The 24,334-nt window shown below is 46.1% G+C and overlaps 1 protein-coding gene across 1 annotated transcript in view; it reads right to left on the bottom strand.

The window, feature by feature from the left end:
- Nucleotides 1-4,340: 4,340 nt before the first annotated feature.
- Nucleotides 4,341-24,334, bottom strand: part of KIAA0319L (KIAA0319 like) — a 114,648-nt gene continuing 94,654 nt past the window's right edge. Inside the window, exons 13-21 of the mRNA XM_081086305.1 lie at nucleotides 22,177-22,325; nucleotides 20,725-20,876; nucleotides 20,226-20,364; nucleotides 18,392-18,551; nucleotides 13,813-13,955; nucleotides 12,649-12,771; nucleotides 12,044-12,134; nucleotides 10,890-10,981; nucleotides 4,341-5,466 (exon numbers count right to left, since the gene is read on the bottom strand). Coding sequence (XP_080942431.1) covers nucleotides 5,279-5,466; nucleotides 10,890-10,981; nucleotides 12,044-12,134; nucleotides 12,649-12,771; nucleotides 13,813-13,955; nucleotides 18,392-18,551; nucleotides 20,226-20,364; nucleotides 20,725-20,876; nucleotides 22,177-22,325 — 1,237 coding nt within the window. The 3' untranslated portion in view covers nucleotides 4,341-5,278. The remainder of the gene's footprint in view (nucleotides 5,467-10,889; nucleotides 10,982-12,043; nucleotides 12,135-12,648; nucleotides 12,772-13,812; nucleotides 13,956-18,391; nucleotides 18,552-20,225; nucleotides 20,365-20,724; nucleotides 20,877-22,176; nucleotides 22,326-24,334) is intronic.

Genomic DNA, 24,334 nt, shown 5'->3' with positions numbered 1-24,334 from the left:
GATGTATGAAATTTATTATAGATAATTTATCTTTTCTTGTTACTTTTGTATCTGTCTTTTTCGCCCCTTGTGATTCTGTCTGCTATTTTAGTTTGGTGGTTTTCTATGATATTTTTTTTCTCATTTCCTCTTTTTTAATGTTTGGAATCTCAGCTCTGGATATTTGTTTTGTGGTTAGCATTAGGTTTATGTAAAATGTTTCATACATATGGTAGTCCTTGTTCTTCTGATTCAGTCTTATCTTCATTCACCTGTACCCACTCAAGTCACTTTCCGCCCCCCTTTTGTGATTTTGCGGTCACAAATTCTTCCTTTTTATGGTATTACCAAATTGCAGTAGCATCCCTTCACCGCCCCCCATTAACCTTTGTTACAACTGTTTAATATCATATTCTGAAGTATGAAGTTTCCTGTTTCTGTCTGTTAGTCATCTTACTCAGTTTTGTATACCTTTGTCTTTTTTTTTTTCAATAAAAGAGCTACTTTCAACAATCCTTGTAATGCCGGTCTTGTGGTGATAAATTCTCAGCTTTTGTCTGGGAAAGCCTTCATTTCTCCTTCATATCTATAGACTAACTTGCTAGATAAATTACGCTTGGCAGATGGTTCTTTCAATATTTTGAATATTTCCTTCCATTACTCCTGTCTTGTTATGTTCCACTGTGAAATCTGATCATATAATGGGGTTTCCTTTGTAGGATAGTCTTTTTTTTCCTCCCTGACTTCCTTGGAATTCTTTGTTATGGATTTTTGACAGTTTGAATAAAATGGGTCTTGGAGAAGGTCTTTTTGCATTGATATAATTAGGTCTTATGTTCACTTCCTCTATTATAAAGTTCAGTTCTTTCCATAGGCTTTGGAAAGTTCTCTTAAATTATTTGAGTAGGCTCTCTGTCCCTTTTTTTTCTGGTATACTTGTTATCCTTTTACTAGGGGCCCGGTGCACAAAGATTCATGCATGGGGGGTGGGGTGGGGTGGGTTCCCTCAGCCTGACCTACACCCTCTCCAATCTGGGAGTCCTCAGGGGAGCCCTCTGGGGCTGCCATCAGAACTACTATTCCCAGAATTCCTGGTGCTTCCTGCACTGGGAGCAACCGAGGGAGCCACGTCCCCACAAGCTGCTGGCTCTTCCACTTCTGCTCTCCACCTGGCACCTGTGTATGCAAATTAACACATCATCTTTGTTGGGGTAATTTGCATATTCACTCCTGATTGGCTGGTGGCTGGGGGTGTAGTGAAGGGACAGTCAATTTACATGTTTCTTTTATTATATAGGATTGCTCTTTCTAATGTTGGATAGTTTTCACAGTTCTTTTTGTTTCTTTGTTAATCCTCACCCAAGGATATTTCTTCTGTTGATTTTTAGAGAGTAGAAGAGAAAAAGGGAGGGGAAGAAACGTCTATGTGAGAGAGACACATTGATTGGTTGCCTCCTGCACATGCCCCAACTAGGGCAGGGATCAAACCTGCAACCTAAGTATGTTCCCTTGACTGGGAATCAAATCTGAGACTCTTCACTGCATGGGCTAATGCTCTAACCACTGACATAGGCAAGGACATAGAGTTCTTTCATTTTAAACTCTCGGTTCTCTTCTCCCTCCTGGGTCATTTCTAGATTTCCATCTTCGAGCTGTTTCTCTCTTCCATCTGGTCTGCTCTATTTTCATTGCTCTTTAATGCATTCCTTAACTCATTGAGTTCTTCAGCTCCAGAATTTGTTTGGTTCTTTTTATAGTTCCATTCTCTTTAGTAAAGTACTCCTGTTATTCATTAGCTCATTGAACTGCCTTTCTGAGTTTTCTTGTATATCATAGAGTTTCTTCATAGCTGCAGTCTTGAATTCTGACATTTAAACCACCATCTTCCATGACTTTGAGTTTGATTTCTGGACATTTCATTTTGTGTGTTCCCAAGTTACCTTGGATGGTCATGTTATTTGATGGATTCTCTATCTGTGCATTTGAGGTAGTGAACTTTTTTGTTTACTGTTTTGCTTTCAACAGTTCAGCAGGTCGATAGGTAGGGCACTTTATTTTCCACTAGATAGTAGTATAGCACAAGTTTTTGTTTTCTTACCTGCAGTATTTGAGCCTCTATAATCACAATAGAGCAGCAGTGCTTTTGTTAAGAAAAATGCCATGTACCTATGTGAGTTAAGGGGCATCCACAGGAATATGGTGGATGGTAGAGAACTGATTTTCTGAGCTCCCAGAATTACCTACTTTTCACTAATGGCTGCTGTCACTGCTGGGTGTTTTTTGGTGGGGTAGGTGGGGAGGGAAGGGTGTCTCAACTGTCTCTACTAGGCTGTGCTGGGATGTGTGGGACAGTGGAGGCAGGTTTGTAATTTCACGGTTCTACCTCCTGCCTGCAGTGGCTGTCAGTACTGCTATGCTGTGTAGGAGCATAAATCCTGAGTGACTGTTGTGGTAGCCTGAGCTGAGGCATCATTGTCAACCCTAGTAATTTACTTGGGCCCAGGGAGACCTGTGACAGAAGCAAGCCTAGACCCATAATTTTTTTATTTTTGGTCTTTATTTTTTTGTTAATGCTCACCCGAGGATATTTTTCCATTGATCTTTTTATAGAGAGTGGAAGAGAGAGGGAAAGACAAAGAGAAACATCGATGTGAGAGAAACACATCGATTGGTTGCCTCCTGCATGCACCCCGACCAGAGCCCGGGTGAAGAGCAGCGTGCAACCAACATACGTGCCCTTGACTGGAATCAAACCAGGGACTCTTTGGGTCTGCAGGCCAACCCTCTATCCACTGAGCCAAACTGGTAGATTTAGGCCTATAATCTTAACATGAGTTTTTGTTTTTAATATATTTTTATTTCTCATAACAATCCAAAGGCTATTCTTGTAGGGCAGCTCTCTTCCAGATGGTGGTTCACAGGAAGGTTGTTCCCCAAGTGCGCCTCTGCTCTGGCCAGCAGATAGAGGAAGGGAGCAGGAGTCACAGAAAACTTTAATGGGCCAGGGCTGAAGAAGGAAATCTCTTCTGCCCATATTGTGCACAAGTCTGGAAAAGTAGATGAGCTGTGTGTCTTGGAAAAGGACCTTGGTTTGGTGAACAGTTGGTCTCTGCCACACCCAACTTCAGGGGTCTCTCCCTGCAGTGGTTAAGAGGTACCGGGTCTCTGGGTACTTTACCTCTTTGTCTACCAAGCCCAACTTGCTATTTCCCCCTAGTCCATGACTTGGTATGGCTTCACAAATTATAGGAGGACTTAATAAAAGTTCAGCTAAATATTCAAAAGTCAAAACCTCCTGTGTGTTCCAGGTATCAGTGTGTTTTAAAAGGTGCTCAGGTGATTCTAATAGGCAGTCAGCATAGTACCCACAGCTATTGGTGCCAGAATGTGATAGCTTAGACGTGAGAAGGGGTAGGAGAGGAAAGGTTAGACTAGGGCAGATTTGAATCTGCACTGAGAATTGGATAGAAAACTGGCCAAGACCTGTCCTTTGCATGAGATAAAAAAAAAAAGCCTGATCAATACCCTTTAATGTCAAACCTGAGCAATTCTTGAGAGTCCCTTTACCCCCTTCCAGCGGGAGGCACAACAGTAGACAGCCACAGCCCAATGCTGGAAATATTGGAAACTAGGTAGCCACCACCAACCCCACCCCCAAACTGAGGGGTAAGTAGATGAAAGGGGTTATAGTCATGGTTTGGGCATAACGAAAGAATGTATAGGCCCCTTAAACCAATCAACACAGATTCCACAAATGTCAAGGGCCTCCTCCATGCTCCCGAAACTCTTTTTTCCAGGGACTGATGGCCCGACTGCATGCACCTTCTTTCCATCCCATTTTCAGAGAGTAACTCTCAATGTATGTGGCCACCTCTTCAGCTCCTTCAACTTATCAGATGGGCCAAAGGGAAGTTGCAAGGACAAGGATCAGTCTCTCCCCAAGCAGGAAGGCCAAGGCTGCAGCCTTCCAGCCCTAGGAGTTTCCTTTGAGTTTTGCTTCCTGGTAAGTTTCCTCTCTGTGCACAGTACCTAGTGGGGTTCCAGAAATGCAAGGATGCCTTCTATTTGGTGTTCCTTCTGGCTGTTCTAGGAAGGGCCCCACACCCTGGGCATTAGGCCCTGGGATAAGGGGGAGCTGCCTCCCTAAAAGCCAGGGCAGCTGGCCAGCAGGGGCTGGGAGGGATGCACTCCTCCACCAGCAGCCAGGCAGCTGTTGAGACACAACCCCAGTATCATTGGCCACAGTGTTGATGCCAGTCCCACGACTTCCCGACTGGAGGTCATCACCTCTCAGGGATGCACCGGTGGCTGGACAGTACAGGTCAGTGATGGAGCACAGCAGGAGAGTCAGCAGGCACAGGTACAATTAAATAGCATGTTTAATCATCTCATAACAGACAGTAGTATAAACTGTAAGCTTCTTTTTAAAAAGTCACCCCCCCCTCCCCCCAAAGCTCCCATTCCTCAACGCCCAGACATCGTATGAAGTCTCTCTTCCAAGGAGCTGAAAATCTTTCCAGGTCAGGGTCGCCTTGTGAATAGCCAGTACACACACACACGCGCACACACAGACACACGCAAGGGACACACAGAAGAACACGATGGGGCAGTCACACACATGCGCTCCCATGCCATCACATTCCAGTCAGCTGTGGCTCTCTGCGCTCAGCCAGCGCTGGTCAGGAGGAGATGGGGAGGCGGTCTGTGTCCAGCCTCTGCTCTGACACTGCAGCCAGCTCTCTCTTACCCTTGGGCCAGACACCATATCTGCACCACCAGCCCAGCATCTGTGGTGAGGAGAAGGGGGCGCCACGTCCTCTGGACCCAGTAATCCCAAAGAAGAGAAGAATGTAGGGCAGGCTCTTGTAGACTGATAGTGCTTGGTTCTGTACCCAGGCGTGGGGGGCACAGCCAGTCCTCCCTGTGCAGGTGCTCTGGGAGTGCAACACTGCCAACAGGGAGCTGGCTGTGTCCACCCTTAGAGCAGGGGAGGGGTTTGCAAAAAAGGAGGCCCTGAGGTGAGGATATGCCGGGGGAAGGGGAGGTAAGAGGGGGAGGGGAGACTACCAGACGGGTTTAAAGAGGAAACCTTCATTCACAGCTTTGTTCAGAGTTCCTGGAGAATGTCTCTGGATCCAGGTATCAGCGGCTCTGGTTGTGGATGATATGGGGGGAGTTGACCAGCAGATGCTGGCAGAACAGCTGCCCACTGAAATGGGAGGTTTGAGAACCAGCCTGGCAATGCTCTGGACCCCAGCACTGCCAACCCCTACCCTGAGGAGACAGACCAGGTGACTGGCTATAAGAGCTCCTCCCGTGGGCTCTTGGCCTTAAGTGGGGTCTGTCCGTTGGGCACGGAGCCATTCTGACCATGCAGGAGTTTGCCCTTCTCTCTGTCTGGCCACGTGAAGATGGCATCATCGCTGTCCAGCTCCGACTCAGAGTGCATCAGGCTGCTGCTCAGCATTGGGCCTTTCTGTTTGATGCCTGCAAGGGAGATAAGGGACTCCAGCATCAGGAGCACCAACCTTCCCCAGCTTGAGCGACACCCTCCTCCCAGCCTGAAGAGCAGAGGGACAGGGAGTCATGGTCCTCTCTCCCTGCTGGGAGGGGCAGACAGGAAGGAGGTGGCTTCCTGAGTCCTCCCAGTGCTGGCTAGCTGGAACAGCCCTATAAGGGAAGTCAGAGTAAATGAGACCAACAGTTCCAATGCTGATTGTTTATCTCCAGTAGTTTTGGTTAATGCCACCCAATGATATTCTCTCTCTCTTAAATGTGCAATGTTTTATCTCCCTTTATGAATAGGGTGGAGTTCTTGGGAGGCAGGAAAGCACAACAAACAAAAATGCAAGCTCTAACGCTTTCTCGGTACGCTGGCTCAGCATGGTATGAAGTGCTTGCCAGTTTCAGACACTGAGTCAGCCTGGACTTCACTCTACAGAGATGTTTGCACTGGCTTCAATGAGTGGGACCGGAGGTGGGAGAGCAGGCACATGGCTCGGGAGGGCTCTCCTGATGGGAGAGTCTGACTAAATAGGGACTCTGAGACAGTTTTCCTAGCGATCGGCTCATCAGAGTACGCAAACAAGGGCCCATGAGAAGCACTTGAGGTCAGAAAAGATGTCTGAGATTCTCCAAGCCCTGGAGGAGGTCACCTTTACTACTGTCCCTGTGGCTGCAGAGAGGCCACACTGTACAATGTGGTCTGGCAATGGCTTTAGGGCAGATCCTGTCCAACAGCAAGACGGCTTGGGCTCTGACTGGTACAGATAATATTCCAGAGAAAGCAAAAGGTAGGCTGAGATAGCATAGCAGGATTAGAAATGGGACTTTTTTCCAACAGTGAGAATCCAGCTTGGCAGTGCTCTGATTCCAGGCACTGCCCACCCCCAAGAGCTAACCTATCCCCTTTCTTAAAAAGGTGAGTAGTCAGATGAGGTATCTGAACCCTCATCATCCAACAATCACTTTTCCTCCCCGGGTCCCACTCAGATCCCCAGAAAACACTGAATGTCCTAAGATGATTCAGAACCATTGTGCCCCTTCCTCACCAGACATGCTTGAAGTCTGTGAATGCTGAGGGCAGCCAGACTCGGACTGCATCTGGGGACCATCTCGGGTACAGTTCTGGGACATGACTGCAGAGCAGCAGGGCCAAAGAAGAACCCTCCGCATCTTGGGCTTCTCCAATGTGGTGGGATTGGCCAACGTAAGAACCAAGCCCAGGTGAGGCTCAAGGTCCTCAATACCCCTGCTTTGCCCCAGTAGATGAAATACTCACCCCTGCCTCTCTGTGCCCTCTGGGGGCTTTCTCCAACTAGTCCCCACTTGAAGCTTCCCTTCTTCCCCACAGCCCTTCTGGTCCATAGTTGCAGAGGACAGGAGCCTGAGGGGAGACAAATGCTCCTGGCTCCACAGTACATAGCACTACCCAGGGTCCTCACATTGTGGGCTTCTGCTCTGCTTAAAGTGAGTGGCCTTCACTTACTACACAGCACAAGCTGGGAAACTGGTAACATCAATGGGAGCTGAACAGACATCTATGACTCAGCAATTCCATTCCTAGGTCTACACCTAACAGAAACTCATACATATGTCCACTGAGGACATGGCAGAGGAACATCTATAATGCCACTCCTCTTAACAGCCAAAAATAGAAAGAAAGCAATTGCCCATTAACAATATGCCTGACGAATAAAAATATTCAGACTGGAAATTATCCTATATAATAAAAGCCTAATATTTAAATTGACCAAACAGCGGAACGACCAGTAGCTATGACGCACACTGACCTCTAGGGGTCAGACACTCAATGCAGGATCTGCCTGCAGGCCCCAGGCTGGCCAAGGCGGGTGTCAGCGGGGAACACCCCACCCCTCTACCAGTCGCCCTGCTGGTCACCTCACAGATTGGCCCTGATTGCCAGCCAGGCCTAGGGACCCTATCTGTGCACAAAATTTCGTGTACCAGGCCTGTAGTACAGCAATAAGACCAACTATTGCTCTGCCTAATTATGGGTGAATGTCATAAATAGAATGTTGAGTGAAAGGAGCCAAATACACTGATTTCATTGATATAAATTCCCAAGATATTAGAAGTAAGGGGGGGCAGGGGCAGTGGTTGGAAAGAAGCACAAAGGGGGCACTTCTGGGAGCTGATTACATGTGCCTGCTCAGTTGTGAAAACCCATTAAACTGTTGAACCATAAAAATGCCATTTTTAGAAGCTAAATAGTAATTTCACATGGTTCAACCTAACATACTTCAATAAAATGTTTTGTTTTGTTTTGTTTTAAATTGGTAGAATAGCATAACAAAATCCAAAGGAAAAGCTGCTAAATGTGAATCATATCTCTGGAGGGGGCATGCCCCATGCTCCACCTGGCGGTCTTTGTCCCCAAGAGTTCCCTCAGGTGGGACCATTCTGTCTCCAGTCACCCCTCACCCAGGCTTACCCTGGCTCCCAGCAAACTTCTATACAACACGTCTTCCTCCACAACATGCCCCACTAATTTCCTTCTTCAAGCTGAACTTCAAGTTCATACAATATAGTCTCGAATCCCAATCCCCTCATCCTACTAGTGAGCCTGCTCTGGGCTGCTCCCACTAATCCACAGAGCCCAGAACAAGAGCCAGGGCTCGTGGCCTGGTTAGCCACCCCAAACCCAAGGGTGTTCTCACCGCCCCCTTAGTTAGACATTGCCCTTACGAGAAGGGTCTGCTGAGCCTTACCTAGTCTCAACGTAGTTGCATAGATGCGATTGATCACACTGGTCTCTCAGGCTCTTCCTCACCACCCTCCCCTTTGACAAGAAGCCTGCCATACTGCAATCCACCTTCCCATTTTGCCTTTTCAACCCAGCATTTAGTTTGGTCAGCCACCTTTTCCCTCCCTTCCTCAGAAGAGATGTTGTAGTTCCATTTATACCCCTCTCCTTTCTGCCCTACTCCCTCCATCCTTCTCAAGAACCGCACCTGTACCATCTACATCTTGTGAACCCCATCCGAGGCAACTTTGCCTTCTAAGTAAGCCCTGTCCTGCTGCTTCTCCACTTTTCATTGCTCAGTTCCTACAATGACTTTCAAATAGCTGGGCCTCCAATTCTACACCACCTACTTCCTAAGTAACCTGTAATTTTGCCCTAGCCAGTATGCTCAGTGGATAGAGCATCGGCCTGCAGAACAAAGGGTCCCAGGTTCGATTCTGGTCAAGAGTACATACCTTGGTTGCAGGCTCCTCCTTGGTTGGGGTTCATGCAGGAGGCAACCAATCAATGTATTTCTCTCACATCAATGTTTCTCTCTGTCTTTCCCTCTCTCTTCCATTCTCCCTAAAAAGCAATGGGAAAATATCCTCGGGCGAATATTAACCAAAAAAGAACAAAAAAAACCCACCTGCACTTTCTGCTGTCATCCACCACTACTCTAGCTCTTTTTTTAAATTGTCTCCTTTCCCCCCAAATGACCCCTCCCTGCCACGCCCACCCCCAGGACAAGCCCCCACCACCCCAGTGTCCGTGTCGATTGGTTATGCTAATATGCATGCATACAAGTCCTTTGGTTGATTTCTTACCCCCCCCCCCCTAGCTTTTTAGGTGACCAGAAACTACTGTGTGTTGTCTTCCTCCTCGACTGTCTTCCTGCAGCAGCAAACACTGTTGACCACTCTTTCATGATGCCCCTCCTCCCTTCTTGATGACTACCCTTAGCTGCTCAGCCCTGGGCTCTTCTCTCATCTCTCAACATTCTCCCCACAGGGACCTGACCCACTGATATGGTGCTGACTGACACCAGCATATAGAAGATCCCTATATATTGACACTTCGCCTCTTAACTGTCCTGTTGACTTCAATTTAACTCATCTTCTCTCACCCAAACCATCACTGCACTAGATGTCCATATTCTGTCAACAGTGCTATCATTCTCTGTCTCAGGTCAGAAGCCAACCCTGGCCTTTCCTGCTGTCTCTCCCTTTCAATCGATGAAATATCATTAGACTAATTTTCCCAAAGCCTGCACTTTGAAGATGTCACTTCTTATCACACCAAAATAAATGCTTAATTCCTTAGGCTGACGTACAAATCTTTTCAGAGTTAGGTCCTTGTTAATCTTCTAGCCTCATTTCCTCATCCCAATCCATAACTGTCCTGAAACAAACTTCATTTTTTCCAGGCGTTCTCATCTCGAGCAGTACCACCACCCAACCCAGAGGTGCTCAAAGCAGCAGCTTGGTGGGAAGACTATCCTTTACGTCCTTTCTCTCACACCCCTCTGACAACATACTACGAACCTCATTAAGTCTCCCCCAAAGTGTATTTGTCTCTCTGTCCCATCATCTCTACCATAAGGACATTCTAGTTAATCTCCTTTCACTTACTCTTGCCCCTCTCCAATTCCTTCACACAGTAGCCACACTTCTCTCTTCTTAAAATGTCAATCATACTGCACCATTCACCCTTAAAAACTATCTGTGGCTCCCTATTGCTCTTAGAAGGAACCTACAGCAAGTTCCCTACTCCTTGTCCAGCTTCATGCCACTTGCCCCATGCTCATCATGTCACCTCCTTCCACTTCCTCAAATGTCCTCTGCTCCTTCCAGCAGATGACCTTCACCGACTACTCCGCCTGAAATGCTATTGCCCAGTCTTTACATGACTAACTTCTACTCGTCCCTCAGGGCTCAGCTTGACTGTTAATCTTTATAAAGACCTTTCATTATCACCTTTGTGTGTATTTCTGAGTGTGTCTGGTTTGCTATAACACAAGTGGTGTCTGGCACAGGGTCTGGTACACAGTGGTCTCGATCCATGTTCACCGATGAGTAAGATACAGACGCTGCCTGTCCTGTGGCATCCATGATGGATGGAAACCACCCATGACAGACCAGTGAGGAAGGGAGGCCCCCTCTACAGTCCCGACTCTCCCAGCCCCACCCTTGGAACCAGCTGGGAACCTGCCCTCCTCTGGCTCTAAGACAAGGACAGGGCCTGTGGATCTACCTGTAAGCACTGGAGAGAAGCTGAAAGGAGATCAGTTGGCAGACATGCCTTTAATCTCATCGCTGCCTCACCTTGTTGTTTGCACAAAAAGGAGGGCCACAGTCCCTGAGCCTGACTACACAGGGCAGCTTGAAAAGCGAAACTCCAGGGAATAAGCAGGCAAAGGAGAGCAGGAGGCCTTGCCCGTCTGCAAAGTGAAAGGACTGCTGAGAGAGCCATGGCATCAGAGCTGGTCCAGCAGGTAGCTTCTGCCAGAACAGGGCCAAGCCCACCCTTGGCCTTCATTAGGCAGGACACAAAATGCTTTCCAGCACAAACAGCTGTGAGTGACAGGTTTAGGGGGGGACTAGTGACAGTGGCTCCTCACAGGGTGAGTGCACAAAACTAGACGCCCCAGCCCCAGGGCTACTACCTGCTCGGGAGGTTGGCTTCAGCTCCAGGCTTTCCTGATCCGTAGCATCTAGGATCTTGTACTTGCTTTTTCTCTTGGGTTTTCCTTTTTGCCTGAAAAATACAATCCCCTCCTCTGCTTAGGAAGGAGGCTGTGCGTGAGGTTCAGGTAGACCCCACAGGATGCCAGCCATGCGCATGCTAGTGGGGGAGCTGTTTCTCCTGCTTTTCAGCCATGAAAGTTGGCAACTGTAATTCGTTCAAATAATCCTCACCAATTCCAGGAAAGGGCAAGGGAGACATGGATATCTTAGCGTGGACCCACCAGTCCACAATGGTACTGAGGGCAGATTGGTTAAAAATCTAAAGAAAATGAAAACTGTATGCTTGAGGGGGTGTGGGTAGAGACGAAAACATTAAACCAGAAAGTTGTTAATTGTGATCATCTTTGGCTGGTGAGAATTTTTATTTATTTTTGGTGGTGGGAATTTTTAAAAGTTCTTTTAATTTTCTGTCTTATGTGTGGTTATATTGCAGGTTGAATCTCAGCTCTGCCACTTATTTACTGTGTGTCCATGGACAGGCGACGTCATTTTCCTGTCTATAGATGAGGAAAGGTTGCCATGCGCATTAAAACAGATATTATCTATAAAATTTATCATGGTGCTTGACACACAGTAAATATAGAAATCATACTTATTATTAATGAAAAACATAATAAGCATTAGTATTAAGTATTATAAGACTAGATAGGAAGACCAAATGAAAAAACCCGTTACCCTTAACCATGACTAACCTAAGTCTGTAACTATGTGAAAACTTGTATACATGTGAATCCTAACGAGAGAAGAAGGCCGAAAAAATGATCTAAGGTCGTGGGGCTGAGGTGTGGAGTGTTAAAAGACATACACCCTAGAGATGTGCTCGCGTTCCATACCCAGGCCCTCCCACTCCCACCCTAGCTACCCTTGCATATCACTGCGCTGACAGCACTGGCTGAAGAATGTGCTTCTGCCCTCAGCGCAGGCCTTGGGTGGGCCAGAGCACTGTAACACTGACAGGAAGGGAGGAGCCCAGGACTCAGTGCCTTCCATGTGGAAAGGGCGAGATACCTCTCTGATGAGTGACTACAATGACTAGAAGCCTGAATGAATTTCCAAGGACAATCCAACTTACCTCTTACAACAACAGATCACAGTCCAGGACAGGGTTCCAAAGGCAACGACAATGACAAAGCAAGCAATGATAACATACAACACGCTCCACTCTGCCAAGAAAAACAAAATGGTCAGGGTTGTAGAGAGAGAGGCTAGAGGGAGGTCTGGGCTGCCCCGCCCTGAGCGAGAGATGGCTTCACTCTGTAGATAAGAATGACCCAGGGCTCCCCAGGGAAGGTGAGACATCAGAGTTGAAGGCAGCTGAAGTTTTAAACCTTCAGAATTGTCCCACTTTCCAGTCTCTTCTCTGAGACCCTGGGACAGTGGGGCAGCTGTAAGGAGCTGTAACGGAGGGACGGGGGAGCAGAAAGACAGGCCTTGCAGCTGGTTTGATGTAGGCTGCAGTGAGCAGTTGGTGTGATTTCAGCTCGGTTCTTACACAACTGCTTCAGAGCTTTCCTCTAACCTTGAGCAAATGCAGAGGAAAGAAGTAAAAATCCTCTGCAAACAGAAAATACACAAAGTTCTCGCTCATCTGCCTCAGAAACACCAAGACCCACCCACTCACAACTCAGAACCAGTCAGTGCTAAACCAGCTGGCACAATGCCAAGCAGAAAACTCACCACAGTTGCTGTCTCCATCCCTCAGCTGCACCTTGATGAAATTCTCCATCCAGAAAGGGTCACAGATGCAGCGTTTGGTAAAGGAATCACAGTGGCCATGGTCAGAACAGTTCAGCTGGCATGCTGAAAGTAGCAGAAAAGGGAGAACAGACAACAGGAGTCAGAGCTGGAGAGACAGCAGCTTCCAGTGCCTGTGAAAGCAGGAAGGCACACCCATTCAGAGGCCTGGGAGACGTTTCTTGAAGACCTGCTCCAAGAGCTTCTACAGCTTGGGCACATTGCCCGTAGTTATCATCACGGTTGGATACAACTGGAGCAGTTAGAAAGGCCACTGGAACATGGTTCCAAACTGTTTTTTATTTTTTTAGAGAGAGGGAGGGAGGCAGGAAGGAGGGAGAGAGGTTGAGGTGAGAGAGAAACATCAATCGGTTGCCTCCTACACTCGCCCCAACCGGAGATTGAACTCCCAACCTGGGTTTATACCCTGATCAGAAATGGAACCCACCACCAACCAATTGAGCCACACAGGCCAGGGCAGTTCCAGATTGTTTTTACTTGTTGTTTCTGTATATCATCAGTTCTTAATATTCTATGTCCTGCAGATCCCCTTCTCTGAATAATTTAATTGGCAAAATAAAATGCACAGTATTATAAAGGAAAGCAATACATTGAATGTGTTTTTAAAATATCTAAAAATATAATTTTTAAAAATAATATGTGTGCTTTTATTTAAAAATGAAGTATCAAGATCTAGAAGTGAGTCTCACAACTGATAACTTTGAAATAGTGATGAGTAAAAATATGTCATCATGTGTGATAGAAATTACCTCTGATTGCTATTGCCTCAAAGTCATGGGTTCTATTAAGTGTAGTTTGTTGCCTACTTTCATAACTGAGGGAAATAATAAATTTCAGTTAGAGGTTAATGAAAAGAAAGATGTAAGTTTTTCCCGAAATGTACAGCCCTCTGAACGCTATCTCGGGCCCACAGATCCCTGGTTAAGAACCTCTATGAATCGGGACCCTCACGGTAACAGTAGTGGAGGAAAGAAATTATCTCCATGTTCCTGGAGAACAGGGGATGAGGCCTGAGGACAGTGGGGGCTGACAGGTGAGAGGGGGCGCTGGGTAGGCTCTTGTTCCCAACACCCCAGAATTACTCACTGACAGTGTAGACTTCCAGGGCTCTGAATACTAGAAAGTCTGCCTTTTGTTTCCGCAGCTCATTCTTGAGCTTCGCTGCCACCTCATGGCCTTTGAAGATCTGGTGCGGAGGCTCGTTTTGAACAAAAAATACCATCTTGGTGCTGCAGAGACAGGCAACAGTATATATGAATAAGCTGAAGCTGTCAACAGCAGCAGCAGCAGCTACCCTTTGCCAAGCACCTCTGCTAAGTATTATATGCATCCTCTTACCGCAAGCCAGGGAGAAAGGCCTGATCGGTGTCAACTCCATTTTACAAAGGACAACACGGGCTCAGAGGGGTTAAGTAACTTGCCCAAGGTCACACAGTTAATTCCAGCAGAGCCAGATACCAACCCTGATATGTCTGATCCCAAAGCCTATGCTTTTAGAAATGCCCTCAGCTGTCCCAGCTAACAAGAGGACCCATACCAAACAGGTAACTGGAGGCCAGGAAGATGGGGTTTTGGTTATGACCACATCCCTGCTGTCAGCCATTTAACAGCTAAGACTGTGGTGCTGTTGGATTTGTGCCTGTGTTACTTGTATGACAAGCCACAATGCTTTGTAAAATGTAAATTATTAGAAGGCATCCAATAATTATCCACAGGCCAAAACGATCGTTACTGCGACAGTAAAGACTACACAATGGTGTGGCTGGAACGAGATTCTGTTACTCCAGGCCCAGAATCTGTTTACTTTCGACTGTCAATTTCTGTCCAAGGCAGACCATGTTTGAACTCACACCTGGTGGTACCAAATCTGTTCCCTATGGCTTGGCCTCCATTTTTAGAAGCCTGCTTTTTTACTTCGTGTTAGTCTCACAGACCGAACCTTCCCAAGCAGTGGGTCACACTGGTTTATAGGTGTGCCTAAGATACTGATGCCCTCCACACACAGTGTAGCTGGATGGGACCAGCTGCTTACAGTGTAACTGTTTACCCCAAAGTGCCATGTAAATGGCCTAATTTCCTGTGTGGTATGACATAAAAGTTTGGGAAGCACTGGCATAGAAGTCTTTCTAAAAGCTTGCTGCACAAGAAGGCTAACAATGGGTAACACAAATTCTAGAATCACAAAACAAATCTTTACCATAAAAGATCTGTGGTCCTTTTCTCATTTTCTTATAGTGACCTAAACCATGGATAGTTTCAATTTCTGTCTATATACCAGTAACTCTCAAATCTTTTAACTCCTCTCCCCATCTCTCCTGAGTAACCAAATCTTTATCTTTAAATTCTTGCTAGAATATCTGCCCTAGATATTCACAGGCACCTCGAATCCAACATGTCTCAAAATAAACTTTTAACAACCATTAACTGGGCACTTACTGTGCATTAGGGACTATGCAAACATTACTTTATTGGATCCTCAATAACAATCCTATAAAATGGGTATGAGCATTTTTACTGCTAGAACAGGTTTGGAGAGGGGAGGTAACCTGTCTGGTGGAAGGACCGTGATCTTTCCCACTATATTAACTATCTCCCGCCCAGTATCCAATCCCTCCAACATTCCTCCACTAAGCCAACCAAACCCAAGACAGAAACCCAGCCACTGTGATGCTCCTCTCTTCCCTCACACCTGATCCGGGGACAGCAAGTCTGCAAGCAAACCCTTCCACGATGCTCTGACCAGCACTCTCGTTGTTTCCATTGCCTGTATCCAGCTGACACCACCAGCTGCTAGATCGATCCCTGCCTGCTCCCAGACTGCTGAGCAGAGCTGACAACCCAAGTCCTAAATCACTATGCTGTCTGACCCAGTGAACCCTGGACGCATGATAGGTTCACCTGGGGAGCTTTTAGATTTTAGGTGCCCAGACCTCACTCTAGACCAGTGGTTCCCAACCTTTTTTGCCTATGCCTCACCTAAGCATCTCTAAAATCCTGATGTCCCCCTCCCCCGCTGTGGCATGTAATTCTTATTATTCAAAAAGTGAACTCCTGTTCACGCAGAGCAGTGGTTCTCAACCTTGGCTGCACATTAGAATCACCTGGGAATCTTTTTAAAATCCTGATTTCTGGGCCTCATCCTCCGGAAATTCTGTTTCTTTGTTATGGGGTGGGGCCACAACATTAGTAACAAAGAAACCGAATTTCCGGAGGATGAGGCCCAGAAATCCAGATTTTAAAAAGATTCCCTGGTGATTCTAATGTGCAGCCAAGGTTGAGAACCACCGACGTAGAGGAAGCCTAAAAGGCCATTAACTTGGTCTAAGCAAGCTTCCAAAGAACATGGCATCCATGAAAGAGAAAAATAAAAGAACGAAAGGACAGTTGAAGTACTGAGGAAGAAATCACTAAGAAATTGTTAAAAACAACATTAAGAATATGAAGTGATATGAAAAAATAGCAAAGTTTCAAAACATAATAGAAGTGAAATGCATAAATGTGTCACAATATATATTTATATACTGTATATGAGGCCTCTGGAACCATAAGAAATGCAAAAAATTCACTGTTAATAACTCATTCTCAAATTGTCTCCCTTAAAAGTCAAATTGCCCCCCTGTGGGGTGTGTGCCCCACCCACGCTGGGACCCATTGCTCTGGACTAGCAATCGCCAACCTTTCAGACCTCACGGACCACCGGCTGGCAACCACTGCTCTAAACCAAGCGAAATCATCTGTGGGTGAGGCTCGGGTAATGATGTTCATCAAAGCTCCAGGTGATTCTGGGAACCACTGCTCTCACCCGTCTCTCACCTTGGCTGAAACACCAACATTGGTCACGCCAGCACCCTTTCCTGGAGCCGCTACCCCCAACCTTCAGCACTTTCCTCATGCTGCCCATCTCATTCCCACCTCCTCAAGCAGAAGGCTTTGTCTCCAGTTTCAGAGAAGACACACACTGTGTTGGCACCAATGGTCTCAAGCCTCATCCTCTCTACCTATAAATTCGCCCTAATAGCACATTTTCCCTCCTTTCCTCTATCTCCACAGTGGTGTTCCTGCTTGATGGGGGCCAGTCCCCAAGACCTACGTCCCTTTGCAACCCTCTAAACGTCACCGTCTACTTTCCCTGCACCTGCGCCTCAGCCTGTAAAAATGTTCAAGTATTTCCTGTCTTTAAAGGTGTTCGTTTGATCTTATCCCCCATGTTATTTTCAGCATCAACCTTTCAAAGAGTTGTTATACTTCCCATCTCTGTATCCTCAAATCATAAAATGAATTTGTCCTCTGTCCCCCAACATCTGAGTAAAATGTGTCCTTACCACACCTGCATCTCTGTAAGCATCTGAATCCTTTGGCAGCCCCCTCCCGCTCCCTCCTTAACTTACAGCAGATCAGCCCCACCTGGTTTTCCTCCCACCCCTCTGACGGCTATTTCTTACTTTCCTTTGCTGCCTCTTCTTTCTGTTTCCTCGTTAAATATGGGTTCTCCTGAGCTCTGTCCTCAGCCCTCTTGACACTCCCCGTGTCTCATCTGTCCTCACGGCTTTGACTCCTGCTCAGATGCAGACTCCCTCTCTCTGGCTATTCCTCCACCCAAGTTCCTGCCTATACTTGCTACTATCTGATGAAACATCTCCCCATGCAACCCATAAGACACACCAAGTTAAACAGTCAAAACTGAACTTAGTATCTTTTCTTTGAAACGGATTCTTTCTGTATCCCTGATCTCAATTAATGGCATTCACATCTATTCAGGCATCCAAACCCAAAGCCTCATGTTTGATACCTCACAGGGTCTCCCAAGTCCTGTTGATTTACCCCTTAATTTCTTTTTAGTTTCTTCTCTTCTGCTGCTTCCATTGCAACTACCTTAATTCAGGTTTTATTACCTTTTTACTAGACTACTCCAAAGCTTCCTGATTGGTCTCCTAGTCTTTGGTCTCTGTATTTCAGTCTAGCCTTCACACTACTGAACTCCCTTATAAAACAACAACCAATCTCCTTGCTTTAATAACAAAACAAAAACTTCAGGTACATAAAACAAACTAACTTGAGTTCTCCAGCCCAAAACTTAAACTTCTTGACTTACATATGACTATTCTCAGTCTACACAGCAGTCTTCTCTTCCACCACATGCTGGGGCCCAGTAAGCTCTCTGAACCTGTGATTTCTTCCAGAGGGATTGTTGTGCTTTCACACCATAGGACTACAGCTCATGCTGTTCCCCCATTCTGAATTCCCTCCTGATTTCCCTAAGCTTGACCAATGCAAGTTTTACTTCTGGAAAAATCTTTGGACTATCCCCTACCCCAACTTCCAGAAGAATTAGTTACCCTTGCCTCTGTGCCTCCACGATACCACACATTCTGTCAAACCCACTCTGTACTGATGTTTACTTATTTCTCCTACTAGAATGGCCTTCAAACATAACGGACCTCTTCTGACCTGGTGCCCTGGCACCCTTCAGCAGTGTCTAGCACAGAGCATGTGACACAATCAGAAGAGAGGAGCTCATTAAAGAAATGTACACCATGAGTGGTTCCTGGTCAGAGAGCCCACTCTTCTCTATCTACCCACACTATCTCTCAGCTCAATCACAAAGCCCAGGGGGAGGGAGGAGGCGTTGGTCTTTCTTTTCTCCCCCCATTCATTGCCCAGCTACCTCTGTTCCGTGTAGGGCTGAATCTTTTGCACAATGATGTCGGAATCCAGCACCCCCAGGAGGACCCCAATCTGGCGGATGAACATCCCCTTCAGCCTCTCAGTCAGCTGACTGACGTTGACATCCAAGATGATCTCCACCAGGTTGTTTTTCCTGGGATCTGGAAAGCATGTGGATCAGTGATGGCTTTAGAAGCAGGAGAGGTAACACAGACCCACCACTGTGCATGTGCTTTGGCACAGGAGAGGAAGGAATGAGAGCGTTCAGAAATGGTGTTGGAGCTTCGAAAGGACTCTTGGTCCCTATGTCCCAACCTGAGAATTACCACCATGTGGTGCTGGGGGGATCAGGGAGGCAACAGGGTTTAGTGAAGGGAGTGGGGGAGAGAGAAACATTTGTTTTGAAAGCCTCTCCTCAACTGGCTTTGCTGAACTCTTCAGGGTGGCTAGGCTTATCTAGCAACCTCTCCTGATCCACATCTGATTTTCAGGGACTTGTCTACAACAATGAGAGGGAAAATGCCCATCTCAACCTTCTTATCAATAATGGCAATGCATCTGCCCTGTAGATTTGAAAACAGTCAACACAAAAGAAATCTGGCACAAGGATCCCAAAATCAAGGATTTCCTTAGAGCCACCTCACACAGCTACATGGTGTTTTTACAACTGAGAACTGGGAAACCATTGTGCTTTCCTTTCGATTATGTCCTAAAGACTGTTCTACACTTGGAAGTTCAGTGATTATTCAGAATACTTTATTCACACACTTGAATGCAACATTTGCCTGTTCTGATGTATAATTTACACAATTAGTGGACAATGTGATCTGATTTTAAATACAGAAGAGATTTTTTGTTTGTTTTAATCCTCACCCAAGGATATTTTTCCACTGATCTTTTAAAGAGATTGGAGCAGAGAGGGAAAGACAGAGAGAAACATCAATGTGAGAGAAACACATCGACTGGTTGCCTCCTGCTTGTGCCCTGACCAGGTCCCTAGCCAGGGAGGAGACTGCAACCGAGATATGTGCCCCCAACCAGAATTGAACCCGGGACCCTTTGTTCCCCAGGCCAATGCTCTATCCACTGAGTCAAACCAGCTGGGACCACAGAAGAGACTTTACAGTGACCTGGCTGTCGTCCTCAGAGAGCTGGGACAAGGACGGGAGACCTGCCAAGACCCTTCCCGTCTAAGGTACCGATACACAGGTTTGGCCTCGATAATAAACAGCGGGTTTAAAGTTAATCCCTCCTCAGCAGATGCTCAGAAATTTGTAAAGCTCTACCCCACTCCACACTCACTTCCTCTCTAAAACCAAATTAGCCTCAAAGCAAAATAAAAACATGGTTCTATTTAAGAAATAAATATTATTTCTGCCAACCTGAAAAATGTAGAGGACACCAGTTACTTTACCTTCCCTGGGTTGTCAGAAAAAGCCTGAGGCTCAACTCATAAAAATAAATGTTTTCTGCATTTGGGTGTTGATGAGACATCATGACTCAAGTTATTCCTGTGCTCAGATCCCCAGGGTACCCTCTCCCATCAGTCACATGTAGAGCAGGAAGGGCTGGACTTGGGCACAAAGGCCTGGCTCTGACACAACCACCCTGAGTTTCTGTTTCTCCATCTGAGATGAGGAGGAGGAGGTCCATATTCCTGTGTGGGTAGGAGAGGTAATGCTGGGACAGACAGACTCTAAGGATTTTTCAGCTTGGGCTTTCTAGATTTTTTAAAAAACTGGCTCTGTCCATGCTGGGGAGAAGGTGTCTCAGGATGGAGGCCCTGCTTGGCTTGTCCAGCAATTCCACTCGGTCTCATCACTAAATGAACTCACCAGGTTTCACCTCCACAGTGGTCTGGTCTGTGTTACTCTCACCCTTCGCATCAGTCACTTTCAGATGAAATGTGTAGGTTCCCTCCACCAGGTTGGACAGAAAGAGGATAGGGTGGTGGTCAGAGTGATTTAACACCTCCTGTGGGGTTGAATAACATGGCTATGTTTGCAAAGCAAAACAAACTCCTTCTGTGGACTCTGTTGCTGCTGTGTCACCTCTAAGCCCCCTCTGAGCTAGACTGCTTCACCTCTGGCAGCTTCTGCTCTGTAATAGCACTGCAGCCCATGGCTGCTCAGGTTAGGGAAGAGAAACTCACCCTGTGCCACGCTAGCTTGCAGAGTGACCCTAGGCAAGTCATTTAACCTCCCTGGATTTCAGAGAGCAATCAGGTTTGATATAAGGAACCACTTGGTTAAAACAGTAGACTATCTGGCTCAGCCTCCTCTCCCATCTCACCCCTTGGAACGTGTGTTGCTCTCTAGCCCCTGGCACACTTACCCCTGCTGCTGGGCTCCCCTCATCTCGAGTCCAGAGGTAGCTGACTATTCCCTTGTCATCTGAGGACTTGGAGCCATCCAGCTCGGCTGTGTCTGTGGGCAAGGTTATCACCACATTCCCAGTTATCTTGGCTATAGGTGGTTTGTTCGTTTCTAAGCAAAGAGAAATCATTGACATCATATAATACTCTAGGGGGAAAAAAGAAATGCTTCTTTATAATGTTTATGGGGAGTTAAATGGAGAACTGTTTCAGGAGTCTATCCATGCCAGCAACTCACAGCATAGATTTTTTATTTTTATTTTTTTGTAAATCCTCACCCAAGAATATTTTTCCATTGATTTTTAGAGAGTAAAAAGGAGGGATAGAGACGGAGAGAGAAATATAGATGTGAGAGACACACTGGTTGGTTGCCTCCCACACGCATCCTGACCGGAGCCAGGGATCGACCTGCAACTGAGTGTGTGCCCTTGACAGGAACTGAACCCAGGCCCCTTCAGTCCACAGGCTGACACTAACCACCGAGCAACCGGCCAGGGCTAAAGGTGTAGATTTAAAGCGGCGGAGAGAGAAATGCTCTCTGACACCATACAACAGAGGGGACAAGGGTAGTTTCCTCCTACATTCCCACGGCAGCCTCCCTGAAAGGAACCCATTTCTGTCCTCTGGAGGTTTATGATAATTGGAAACAAAGGCCCACAGCTGGATTAAAGCCTTGGAGTTTAGGTTTCATCCAGTTGATACCACAAATTCTCTTTAAAATATGGGTTAAAATGTTATTCTCTGAGCATCTTCTTTGATTCCTTCTTTAGTACTTTAATAGAGAAAAAGGAGAGAGAGGCCTCTCAACCTGGGCCCCACCTGCAGCTTTGTTTACTTAGGTGTGTACTCTCTAGTGTTTACCGAGCTCAGGATATTGCAAATGAAGGGCGTCTGTATATCTGATGGTTTTTCCTACTGTCAGCTTAGAGCCCTCTCTCGAGGCCATTACTGATCATGAGCCTGCAAACCAGAGCAAGGCAAATCAACTCTTGTCTCACGTTGGCTTCAGTATGCAGGTTCATAGGAAAAGCACAGAAAGCTACAGTGCAGGACAGTCATTCTGAAGTCTGACAGCAGGTGTCACTGTAGCTAGTGGGAGAGTCACAGAAACCCCAGGACTTAGCAGCAGAGGCAAAATAAAAATGCAAAGGGAAAAAAACTTAATTCTTTCCCTATTCAATAGAGAACGAAGGAAAGGAGAAAGGGAGAGAGGGGAATGTAAGAAATGAAAAATCACCTTACAACCACTCTCAATGAAGATTGTTTGAAAAAAGCAAGTATCAGCTGCCCTTACCCCAACTTTCTTCCCCACACCCTGTCTCTAAATCAATTTCTGCAGCCAAACAAGAGATGATGAATTCCTCAGTTATCTAATCCTGAGGCTGCTGCACCAACCCGAGGTAGGGAGGTACCTTCTTTGACAATGACATTCACAGAGCTTTGGCTTTGCAGGTTCCTCTCATCTTTGACAGTCAAGGTGAACACGTAGGTTCCCACTTGCAACCCCGTCACAGTGGCAACACTGCTGTTAGCCTTCTCGAGCTGCACCCCATCAGGTCCCCTGGACAAAGAGAGAAACCAGAGGCTGGAGTTGTGGACCCATTTGCTGCTCTCTTGTCCCTGACTCAGCAGGTGCAGACAATTACTGCCTCAGATGAAACATGAACTATTGTTTCCCAGACCTTGAGAGGACAAGTTTTAAAATATTCCATTTGGACAGAGTGTCATTTGGCCCCACAATCCAGGCTACCTGCTGATCAGAAAATTCCATTCACCAGTTTTCAAACAGATTTAGCTTTATCCTTTATATGAGCTTCTAGAACATTAAACTCTTTGCTGTTCCAGTTTGTAAAAGGAAGAAAGTGTTCTAAGCAGGTCTCTGATCAAAAGAATGATTTCATAGTGATGTTTCTGAAAAGTATTTCTGGCCCAGTAGTTGGTCCAGCTCTTGCCAGCAAAGAAGCAAAACACATTTCTTAATCATATGCCAAACTCACTCTTGCTGAAAAGTCAGACAAAGGAAGTGGGCCAAAGCTGCAGAGGAATTCTCAGGGCGAAAGCATCCTCTTCCTAGTAGCTCTGAAAGCAAAGCTCCCGCCAGCTCCCAGACAGGGACCACAGGGGACCTGGCACTCCGGGCATCCTTCCTTCTCCCCTGGGGCCTCACTCAGCAGCCTGCAGCAGGCGAGTGAGCTGTGTATCAGCTGCCCAGGCACAACGCTGCACACACTCTTGAGTCCTGCTCAAGGGTTAAAACACCCCAGAGCGTTCCTTAAAACTACAGGACAATCAGAGAAATCTGTAGACTCTTCTGTTCTGTTTTGCTGTTTAAACTTATGACCTCTGACTCTAATAGCCCCTCCTGAAACATTCTCCCCAATGAAGCTCGCTAATAAGCATTATTTCTGCTGTAAACACGAATAAAACTCAACCAAAAGATTCATCACTAGTATCTTCAATACTTATAATTAAAACACATGGGGCTGAAGAAGAAAGATTAGGTTCTCCAAAAGATAGAAACAAAAGCTGAGAAAAATAATTTCTAGAATCCAACTCACCAATAGTTAGTTTCTGTAGTCCAATTACAGCCCTTTCCCATCCACCTCTAATGCCCCTGACCAAAAACAAAAACAAAACACCCAGTCTGTTCTATGATTGCTACCTTTGGAAACAGAGAAATTAACTCCTTTTTAACTTTTAACTCTTCCTTGGAATTTTTTCACTACTTTTGAGTTCCAGTTGTTATGGTTTAAAGGAGCTGAAAGAAACTATGAGAGCCAGGAATGGTTCAATTAGGTGATTCCATTTTAATTAGTATTATTTGGTCACTGCCTTTCTCCTGTGGCTAATGTAGTTGGTAAGTGTGGTCTTCAAGGATATAGTAATACTTTAAGCAATAAAAAAAAAAAAAGGATATAGTAATAGAGCAATGCTTTCATTTTGTAGATGAATTTTCAATTCTCCTTGATAGCTGCTCTGCCCCGTCCCCCTGCCAGCCTTACCCAGTTAATTTTGAGCAACAGTATTTTTCTGCTCCATTACCCCTTCCATCCTGCCTCTCAAGTGTAATTAAACTATGCATTTCAGCAGGTGGATTACACCTGTAAAAGCACCAGGACTGCAAAATACTACCTGGGGACTAGCTGATGGTAAGTATTCTTTATTTCTTACAAAAATTATCTTATATAATTTTCTTAGTGTTGAAGTTTGGCATTGCAAACCTTTCTCAGTCACAGCCCCCTTGAATAAGCCAACAAGAGCAAGTAAGTACTTAAAAAAATTTTTTTTTAATTCTTGCCTGAGAATATTTTAATTAATTTTTAAATTTGTTTATTTCTATTGATTTTTAGAGACTGAAGAAGGGAGGGAGGGAGAGAGGGGGTGGGGGAGAAAAACATCGACCAGTGACCTCTGTACATGCCCCAAATGGGGATCGAACCTGCAACCTTTTGGTGTATGGGATGATGCTACAACCAACTGAGCCACCAGGTCAGGGCACAGCAAGTACACTAAAAAAAAAATAAGTAAAACCTTGCTCTGCAAATGTCTGGAGTCTTTGCATAAGTAAGG

This window comes from Myotis nattereri (assembly GCF_964212035.1).
Source record: "Myotis nattereri genome assembly, chromosome: 3".
NCBI classification, from domain to species: domain Eukaryota; kingdom Metazoa; phylum Chordata; class Mammalia; order Chiroptera; family Vespertilionidae; genus Myotis; species Myotis nattereri.
The sequence above is the reverse complement of the archived record's forward strand: the minus strand, read 5'-3'. Positions and strand labels throughout refer to the sequence as shown.